Here is a 10,304-nt window from a genome sequence, read left to right on the forward strand (position 1 = left end):
ATCTCTGTAACTCTCCAATTCTTTTCTCTGTCCCATTTCTTCTTTGTTTGAATACTTTCCCTTTGAGCCTCTTTCTGCTAAAACAGGGGTTAACTTTTTTTTTGGGCCAAAGATCAATACGATAATCTGGTGAAGGCTATGGATCCCTTCTTAGAATGTTTTTTAATGGATAAATACATAGGATTACCAAGGAAACTGGTTATGCTGAAATAAAGATGTAATCTTTCTCCCCATCCAAATTCACAACTGCCTAAAGCCTAAGATCCCATTCATAGAGGGAACGAAAGGCTAAGAATCTCTGATCTGGACCTTCCTGACAGACTCCTGCCCAGACTCTCTGGCCTGGATTCCTGATCTCACGTTTTGGAACTTGGCTGACCTTCTTGGTCTGCTTGACTTCAATACCAGCTATCTTTACACTCTGCTCCCTGACTCCTGCCATCCCTGCTACACAGAACAGCTACAGCCTTCCATGTTTCCTCCTTCCAGCTTTGCTTGCACTCAGAATACCCACTCTCTACCTGATAAAATCCTGTAACTATCCTTCTCAAAACCCAGTTCAAGTGTCACCTCCTCCAGGAAGCCATCCTTTCTCCATAGTCAAAATGACTGCTCCTTCCTCTAGCTCTGCAGAACACTTTGTTTGTTCCTCTTATAAATTTCTCTTCATAACCTCAGTTATGTGTTCTATCTTTTGCCACCTCTCCCTCCTAAGCTAAAAGCTACATGAAAGCTGTATTCTCTGTATCTCACCTGCCTTTTTGCCCCAGTGCTCTGTATAAAGTGATTAATGAATGTTTGTTGAATTGAAATTCCCAAGGCACAATTTCTCTCTATGTATGTGTATATATATGTGTGTATGTATATATGTGTACACACACACACACACACACACACTCTTTCTCTCTCTCATTCTAGCCCTTCATTCACACTTATGGCATTGTGTCTGGCCCCTTTCATACCTTCCCAACCATAATGGGCTGAGCCTGTGGCAAAGTCCACATCTGACCCTGTGGAAGGCCCTTGGCTGGTTTTATCTTATCAAGTCCTTGTGATTGGTAGTCCTTCCTCTTCCACATTTCCCAAGGGGAGACCAGACCACAACAGGACCAAGGAAGGGAGAAATAAGTATGTATCCAGATCAGAAACAAAGAACTCACTTTAAAGAAGAGGTAGAGGCCTAAGAGTGTGCAGCTAGCGATGATGGGAAACCGGGCAGCATCTCGACTGGTAATGGTCTCTGGCATATCTGAGGCATTCTGCAATTAGAAGAAGAGCACTGGCTTATCATGAAATCAGATGTTCCTCTATTCCTATTGAAGTTTACACTGTGATTTCCTGACAATCCTGTGAGGTAGAGATTTCAAGGATTATTCTTCCCATTTTACAGAGAAGGAAATGAAAACTTCTAGAAGTTAAAGGCAGCTTGGTGTAGCAGAAAAAGGCTGTATTATGAGTCAGAAGGTCTGGATTCAAACCCCAACTCTGTTACTGACAACCTCTGTGACCCTGCACCAATAACTTAACTTTTTTCTTCTCTGTAACGTGTGTGTGTGTGTGGTGGATTAGATGACTTTTTAAAATCCTTTCCAATTTTAAATTTATGTACCTATGACTTGCTTATAGTCACAGAACTGATTAAATGATAAAGCTAGAATTTTAACCCGGTTCTAGCTCCCTTTCCACTACAAGTTGTTTCCTCTCATCAATACAAAATACAGGATGGTAAGCTCTGGTCATACAGCAATTTATTTGAAAAAAAACCTGGGAGGGGCCTTCCCTAGAGAATTATCAAGTATTACCCAGAAATGTGATGAGGCCACCAAAAAAGCTAATGTCCTCACACTGTATTAAAAGAGGTAAAACATGGGGAATAAGGTGATGACATTCTCTGTCCTGCTTAGGTCATCCCTGCAATACTATGTTCAGCTACGGACACCTTATTTTAAGAGGGAAACTGAAAAGCTAAAGAAGGATCCACGGGAGGTACTAGAGCTAGTTACCCTGAAGAAGTGTTAGGGGAGACACAATCCATGTGTTCAAGTACCTGAAGAGCCATCACAGGGAGGGCTTGTTTCATATGGCTCTGAAAGCCAGGACTGGGCCCACTGGATGGGACCAAGAGAACTGTAGGGAGCTTTCAGTTCAATATAGGAAAGAACCTCCTAACCATCAGAGCTATTCCACGATGGATCATGCTGGAATGAGGTCCCCATCACTGGACGATCACCTGTGGGGATGCTGAAGAGGAGATTCATGTTCCAAGCAGGGTTGGATGGGATAACCTCTAAGGTTCCTTCCAGCTAAGACAGAATTGTGGAAATGTGATACTGAGCTCTAGAGGATCTTAAGATTTAGAACTGGAAGGGGCCTTAGATCCAACCCTCTCAATTCAATAAATATTTATTAAACACATACTATCTGATAGGCCCTGTGGATACAAAGACAAAAATCAAAATCTTTGGTCTCAGGGAGCTTATATATTATGGGGGGAGAAGGTGATGGGGGCAAGGAGAGGAGGGAGGGGGCACAGAATATGTATTTAGATAAGTAAATATAAAAGATAAACAAGATAAATACAAAATAGGTTCAGGGGGATACTGAGAAATCAAGAAACGCCCTTACAGCAAGGCGTGTACTCTAGAACTCAGCGTTGAAGGGAACTAGCGATCCTAAGAGATGCTTGTGAAGAGAAAGCATCCCAGGTATGGGGGCTAGTCCATGGAAAGGGACTAAGATAAGAGAGGAAATGCCATGTACATGGAATAGCACATGTAGGATCAGGTTGGCTGGACTGTTGAACACATGAGGAAAAAGTTGAAGCCTGCTAACAGAGAGGTCACATCCCACAGGTAGTTTAAGGGCTGGGTCAGAATTCAAACCCAGGCCTTCTAACCTGAAGTCCAATGTTCTTCCAATTGTTCCATCCTGCCTTATCCTTGCCCAAGCAGGCCACAACACCTATGCCTCAAGGAAGGTTCTCATCTGCCCCACTGGCTTACTGATGAAGGCAGAAATTCACCAACAGATTCCTTTTTTTTTTTTTTTTTTTGGTGATGGCAGTGTTCCCTCCAAAACACAAATACCTTTGGCACACATTAATAAAGTAATCTAAATTAGGCCATCAGATCCATTCTAGTCAACAGAAGATGTTCTACTCTCAGAATGGGAAGGACACACACATCAGACTAGCTCTGAAGGGGTGAAAGGAAAACGCTCTAGATTCTTGTATTCCAAGGGGAGAGCAGGCCTCAGAAGCTCCCTGGATCCCAGGGTGCTGCAGAAAGGCACCAGATTAATCAATTCTGAACCTGAAGGAAGCTTTGAGATTATCTAGTTCACCGCTATGCCTCCCCCTTCTCCTTGAATTTAGAGATGGAGAAACTATAGTACAGAGAGAAGTGACTTGCTGATGCTTACAGCAAGTAAGCATCATGAGGTTTATACAGCCAGGACTGAAACCCAGGTTTTTTGTCCCTTTGGGCAGGACATTTCCCAGTCTGCCTTTAATTGCTTTTCTGTGGCTAAAAGGATACAGGGTTTAAAGCAAGGGCACTGATACGCCCCCAGAACACATCTTTTCCCCCAGGTACTTTAGTCAGATGACCTGAAGTTGTTTAAAGTTTGAGAATGGGTAAAAACCAGCCCAAGAACTCAGAACTCACTGCTCTGGGTTTGCCATTCCCTTCTGGAAGAAAGACAAACTTGGGCATCAGGGCTTCCTTTTCTCCCTCTTCCATGCAGCAAAGCCTAGCAGACCTGGAGTCTATCCTTAGTATTGTTTTATTATGTAATTTGGGCCAAGGCCTTCATCCTCTCTGTTGCTTTCTCTACTTGCAAAAAGGAGTTATTACAACTGACTTCCTTACACTCATTAAAATTACTATAGGGCTTATAGTGTGGACAGCGTAGTATCTGTCTACAGAAAAGAGTTCAACAAACATTATTTGGTATAGGTAATTTGCAAAAGGCAGAATGACATAATGGCAAGTATGTTGTTCTTGGAAACATAAGACCAAGAATAGAGTCCTGATATAGCCTCCCCTCACTTTTTGGAGCCTCAGTTTCCTCTGTTAACTGAGAAGGCTGGAGACCTAGTGGTCTCAAAGCTCTGATCTACTGTAACTTTTTTAATTGATGTAAATCTCTCCTTCTTAAGTTGGTGCTACATGGAGATAGCCTGTGGATGTTCTGTTCTCTGTGAAAAAGATCATTATAAGTTTCCAGTTTTCCTATGTCAGGTTTTTATAACATCAGACTAAGTATTTTAAAACCTGGCTGGCAATTCAGATGTTGGATCTTATCTGGAAGTTTCTTTAAGCCACAGAAAATTAGTTAGGTTTCTGGACCACTTCGAGTTGGAGATCTTAAATAGGTACACTTATGCATATGCGTTGGCTTCTGAAACACAAACATAATTAGTGAAACCCTGACACAAACAGCAAGAATAAATTTAGCATCCAACTGCAACCTAAAAGCACAGTTATTAGACTCGGACAAAAGCAACAGGAGCTGGCAATTCACTGTAAAGGCCTGATGATCTGGCCTTTGCCAGAATAGTCTGCTGTAGTGAGCAGAGCCCTGGATGGACAGTTAGGAGATCTAGGTTCTAGTCCAAGCTCTTCTACTGACTGGCTCTCTGATCTTGGGAAAGTCACTTCTGGGCCTTTATTTCCCCATCTGTAAAATAAAAACCTGGACTAGATCTCTTAAGGTCCAATCTAGCGTTAACATTCTATGATCTAAGGTCCCTTACAGTTGGGAATAGTCTATATCTCAATGAGGAAGTGACCCACTCCCCTAATATCTATGACACTTATTATCTTTCTCCTATAGTCTTCTTCTGGTATGGTTCTATCCCTTTTCTATACCACTAAACAGGAGACCTTAAGGGCTTACATAGAGATGCCTGAAACCAGCAGTGTGCTATAGTTGAGAATATATTATATCTGGAGTCAAAAGACTCCACTTAATAGTCCACTCAATAGCTGTGACTATGATAAAGTCATATCACCTTGATAAACCTCAGTTTCTTCATATGTAAAATGGGTGACAATGATACTTGGACTCTACCTCATCGGGTTGTTGTGAGGAAAGAGCTTTGTAAACCATAAAATTCTAAAGGAATGTGAGTAGCTATTATTATTATTATGCAAGGTACTGGAGAAGTACAAAAAACTAGGTCACCTCCATGCCTCTTTTAATTTTTCTTCTCAAGCTAGAGTGGCCCTAGTATAAGCACTACTACTGCTCTTCTTTCTCTTACAGGACAGCAACAAGCTCCGTCCTTCTTGGGAGGGAAAAGGGACTCAACTTTCTCATGGCACTGTCAGGAAGCACAGTGGAGTGGGGTCTTAGGAAGCGGCAATAAGAGAGAAGGAGGTGCCAGCTATTTCTGAAACTGGCCACTATTCTGGGAACCCAGGCACCTATCTCTTCAGAATGTGGAAGAGTCGCTGTCAGACTATAAACAGTTCAGTTTTTTCTGTGAAAGGCCAATTTAGGGAAGGAGAAGAGTTCATTTTAAGTTCTATTGTTCCAGAGCGACTAGGAAGATGGGAGGGAAGGTGGCCTCTGGCACATGCCAAAATAAATTTGTTTTTGTTACAGGAAATGAGAAAATGAAGGTCAGGGACACAGATAGGGTGGTAGAGTTGAAGAAAAACGGTAGAAGGGGGAATGGAGAGATCACAGAAGACAGGGCCAGCTTGATAGGAGCCAGGATAAATTTAATTTGGGGGAGGGGAGAGAAAGACTTTGGCATATCAGGACAAGGACATGGATCAGAGAGGCTTGAATGTAAGGCCAAAAAGGTAGAAAGTTGTGCTTAAGGAATACCTGGGGATGGTGTGCAGGGGGAATAGAGTTGCAGCCTTTAAAAAGGATAGGATAGAAAAAGTGATAGAGGGATGGACAGGATGCTGGAAGCAGCTCGGTCTCCGAGACAGGCAAAGGCCAAGCTAGCTAGAGCTTTTTGGGAGAATGATGAAGTGGCAGAGAATGAATTATGGCCTTTGGATACCAGATGGATCAGGCTGGTAGGCAAGGGCTGCCCTGAATCCTTAGCCAGGTAAACATAAGGTGTGTGTTTTGGGGGAGGTGAAGGAAGGCATAGTGTATGATACTGGGGTTCTTCACAATCAGAGGAAAGGGAATTTTGGGTTGAGACTGGATCTGGGCAGATATCGGGCCGATTAGGTCCCATGAAGGATTGATGTTGGTCCAATTCATCTAGGGTCTATCTGGTGGAAGGGGGAAATTTGGGCCTGAGGCCAAAGGGAGAGAAATCAAGGTCAGTGGGGATACTCGCAGAGCCCCTGAGTAACGAGACTGTTCCTATGGGCCCAGAAGGAACGACTGGGGGTTCCATGGTCAAGTAGAAGCTATTTTAGGGTGGTTGTGGTAAGTGTTGTGTGGCAAGATTGGGGCAGGTTGCATTTATCAAGGGCAGGTTGGGAAACCATCTGGTTTTGTGTTGGTGCTTGTGTTTTTGTGCATGCGGCCAGGCTCGAATTATATGTAGTATTTGTGTATGCATGTGGGTGCGGAACTGTGTCTGATGAGGTGTGGCTCGAGGATTGGGGTCTGCCACAGTCTAAGCGGGTCTGGGTGGGTGGCGGAATTCGGGGCGGCGACACAGTGAGGGCCGTGGGATCGCGCTGAGACTGGGTGACTGGGGCGGGGTGGGGATGGGGGTCCTGGGCTCGGATGGGCCGAGGCGGGGGGGTTCTGTGCCCCCTCCCGGGGGGAAGGCGCGCTGGGCATCGGGGCTGGGCTGTCCCAGGAGGCGGCTGGGGCAGGGGTCCTGGCCCGGGGTTGGTGGGGAGCCAGGGCCAGGGGCCGGTTCGCACGTACCTTGCTGCGGGCGCAGCGCACCGAGCGCAAGGCCCCGAAGAAGATGGGCAGCAGCGCCATGAGCAGGAGGCTGCCGTAGGCCAGGGCGATGCCCTCGGGGGTGGAGGGCGGCCGCGCCGTGCCGTTGGCTGCGCTGGGGGCCGCGGGGGACTCGGCGGGGCCGCTGCCATTGTGGGGTTCGCTAAGGGTCGAGTCCATCGCTGCGGCTGTTGCGGCTGCTGCGGCTGCTGCGGCTCCAGCTCCGCCGCCGGCGCTGTAGGGGAGGGGAGGGAAGGGGAGGAGAGGAGGGGAAGGCCACGTTCCCCTAAAGAAACAGGATGTGACGCACTGGGCCTCCCGCTACTCGTTGCGCATGCGTCGGCCCGCCCCCTAGCAACAAGCTTGCGGCCGGGAGATGGCAAAAAGGTGGGAGGAGAGCGTTGCTAAGCAACCGGATCTGGTCCAAGAATCGGACGTAGAAGCCCTGGGGTGGGGGTGTAGCATGGGGAATGGGGGAGAGGGAGAAGTGATACTGCCCGTACGCCACCCCCAACCTGGATCCCAATCTCATATCCTGGTACTTCCAAGATCCGGGCGTTGTGACTCAAACACGCTTTGTCCTCTCTTGTCTCTTCCCCTCCAAATTGTAACATGGCGTATGTAGTAAAAAGAGTCTTCAGCCAAGGGGCTTGGTTTGAGTTAAGTCTCTTCCCCTTACTACCAGTGTGGCATAATGGACTTGGGGTTAGCATCACTGCTTTCAAATCTTATCTCTGGTATTAGCTATTCGACCTTGGGCAAATCCTTCCGAGGCTCAGTTTTTTCATTTGTAAAATGGAGAAGATAACACCTGCAGTGTCTGCCTCATAGGATTATTGTGAGGAACAAAAGAAATAATGAATATGTGAAGTTCTTCTTTGCAAACTCTAAAGTGTTATGTATGTGTCAGTTATTGCAGTATTGTTATTGTCATCATCATCATCATTACCTGTGTGATTGACCCTTTCTCAATTTCCTCATCTGTAAAATAAGGAAGTTACACTAAAGCATTGTTAAAACCTTTCCATCCGTAAGTCCCTTAATCCTTCATCTTCACATCCTACCCACTATTTGATTATCCATAGCATCATCATTTCAGTTGCCTGCCATCTCACCCCAAGCCTCCTGTATTTCAGCTTCTATTATAGATGTTAATTATCTTTTCCTCCTTAGTTCAGCCTCCCTACATATCCTTTCCTCCTATTTTGCATCTTGTCTTTTCATCGATCCCATTTCCCTTCATCAGACCTAGGAACAATGTGAACTCTTATTTTAAGACAGAGCAAGACCCTTACCTGTCTCACAGAAACCATAGGGATAGGCTGGCTAGCTGGATTGTGAACATTTGATCATAATTTTTTCAATGATTAAAATTTTTTTTCTACTATTATACCTTGTGTGAGAAGGTTATAAAATGTATAAGACATCATCCTCCACTAAAATCCTCCTTTGATTCCTCAGTGTGCTACCCTGGGCTTTTGAAGATGATCTCAGCAGAGCACAAGCTCTGGTGGGTGTTACTAAGTTAGACAATCCTTCAGTACAAGCTGAGTGACATACTGTGTCTCCTATCCAAAGACCAGCCTAGCTAAAAGTAAAGTGACTTGTCACTAAAAGGCAACTACACAGGTGACGAATTTTTAAAAATCATGGCAATTCCTCTAGACTGCCCACTAAGGAGTGGAAATGAGCCTGTGAGCTGTCTGTCCAGAGTGTAACTACAAATCATCAAGCATTTATTAAAGCATCTTCCATATGCACTGTGCTAAGTGATGGGGATTTTAAAAAAGGCAGAAACAGACCTTGTCCTCAAGGAGCCCATAATAGGGAGGACATACAGCTATGTATAAAAAAGACAGCCATGTCTAACTCTTTATGACTTCATCTGAGGTTTGCTTGGCAAAGATACTGGAGTGGTTTGCTATGTCCTTTTCCAGCTCATTTTACAGATGAGGAAACTGAGGCAAATGGAGTTAAGTAACTTGTCCAGGGTCACACAGCTAGTAAGTGTTTGAAACCAGATTTAAACTCAGGAAGGTGAGTCTTCATGACTCCAGGCCTGGGGCTGTATTGCCTTTGTCATCTAGCTGCCCTAAATCAGGTACATACAAGATAGTCAAATCAAGTCAACAAGCATTTATTAAGTGCCTGTTATATGCCAGGCACTGTGCTAAGCACTGGATAAGACCCTATATCAGGGCTGGGAGTCTGGAACTGACTTTTATATATTCATAAAGATGAGTATCACAAGTTAGGCCAGCTATTAGATCACTGGACTGGGAGGCAGGAGACCTGGGTTTGAATTCCAGTTCTGCCACTTTCTAGCTTCAAGATGTCAGCAAATCATTTCTCTACTCTGAGTCTTAATTTCTTCTCCTATAAAACTGGTATAATAGAGTTTATATTACCTACCTCACAGAGATGTTGCAAATAAAGGGCTTTGTAAACCTTAAAATGCTGTAGGGGTGTGAGTTGTTTTTATCACCACCATCATCATTATTATTATAGTCTGTCCAAATTACCTCAGTTTCCAAGGAGAGACATCAAGAATTCTGGGTCAAGAATTTCAACAAAACAACCTTAAACTAAGGCTTTCAGCTTTGATTTAATAGTACTTTATATCACTTATTCCTATGTCAACCTTCTGAAGTAGGTAGGAAAACTATTATTATGCCCATTTTACAGAAGAGGGAATTGAATTCATTACTTAAGGAAACTATAGAAGGCTTTTGTTCCTTCTGGGGCTTATAATTTGACAAAGTGGGACTCAAAACATATCCTGTCTCCTTTACAGCATATAGCCCCTATATAGGTAGCACAATAAATGAAGACCTGAGCTTGAATCCTGACTCAGAAAGCTGGATTTTTTTTCTAACTTTAAAGTGTTATACAAATGCTACTAGGAAGGAGATAGTGCAAAGGAAGGGGATGGGTTGCTTGGATTTTCTGTTTGAGTCATCAGGTTAGGTGACTAGAGTGGCGAGAATGTCTGTTTTCTTCTCCCCTCATCACTTCATAGTTTCTTAGGGGCATAGGATTTAGAGCAAGAAGAGACCTTGGAGATCACATAATCTGATTCTCTTACTTACAGGTATCTTAAAGACCATTTCATCCAGCTGCCCTAATTTTATAGTTGGGAAAACAGGTTCAGAGAAGGGAAATTATTTGCTCAATATAACACAAGGACTTCAAGTCCAGCCCTTGATTTCAACAAATGTCTATTACGTTCTGGACCTTGTGTGGCGGTGTAAGATGCAGAGATAGTTACATCAGAGACTCTTCCCTGAAGGAGCTCACAACCCATTGAGGGGAAAGACATTGACACAAAAAACCATGACACAAGGAAGAATTAGATGAATGCCATGGAAAGATCTGGGCAATATGCCATAAGAAATTTGAGAAGAGAGAGCACACTTGCTTGAGAGTCATAT

At 44.3% G+C, this 10,304-nt stretch overlaps 1 protein-coding gene across 1 annotated transcript in view; it reads right to left on the minus strand.

The window, feature by feature from the left end:
* LOC114046875 (minor histocompatibility antigen H13) overlaps positions 1–7,069 on the minus strand; it is a 34,875-nt gene extending 27,806 nt beyond the window's left edge. Inside the window, exons 1-2 of the mRNA XM_027867457.1 lie at positions 6,856–7,069; positions 1,161–1,259 (exon numbers count right to left, since the gene is read on the minus strand). Of these exons, the coding sequence (XP_027723258.1) occupies positions 1,161–1,259; positions 6,856–7,053 (297 nt within the window). The 5' untranslated portion in view covers positions 7,054–7,069. The remainder of the gene's footprint in view (positions 1–1,160; positions 1,260–6,855) is intronic.
* Positions 7,070–10,304: the final 3,235 nt, after the last annotated feature.

This window comes from Vombatus ursinus, unplaced genomic scaffold, assembly GCF_900497805.2.
Source record: "Vombatus ursinus unplaced genomic scaffold, bare-nosed wombat genome assembly UNPS02014786.1, whole genome shotgun sequence".
Taxonomy (NCBI): domain Eukaryota; kingdom Metazoa; phylum Chordata; class Mammalia; order Diprotodontia; family Vombatidae; genus Vombatus; species Vombatus ursinus.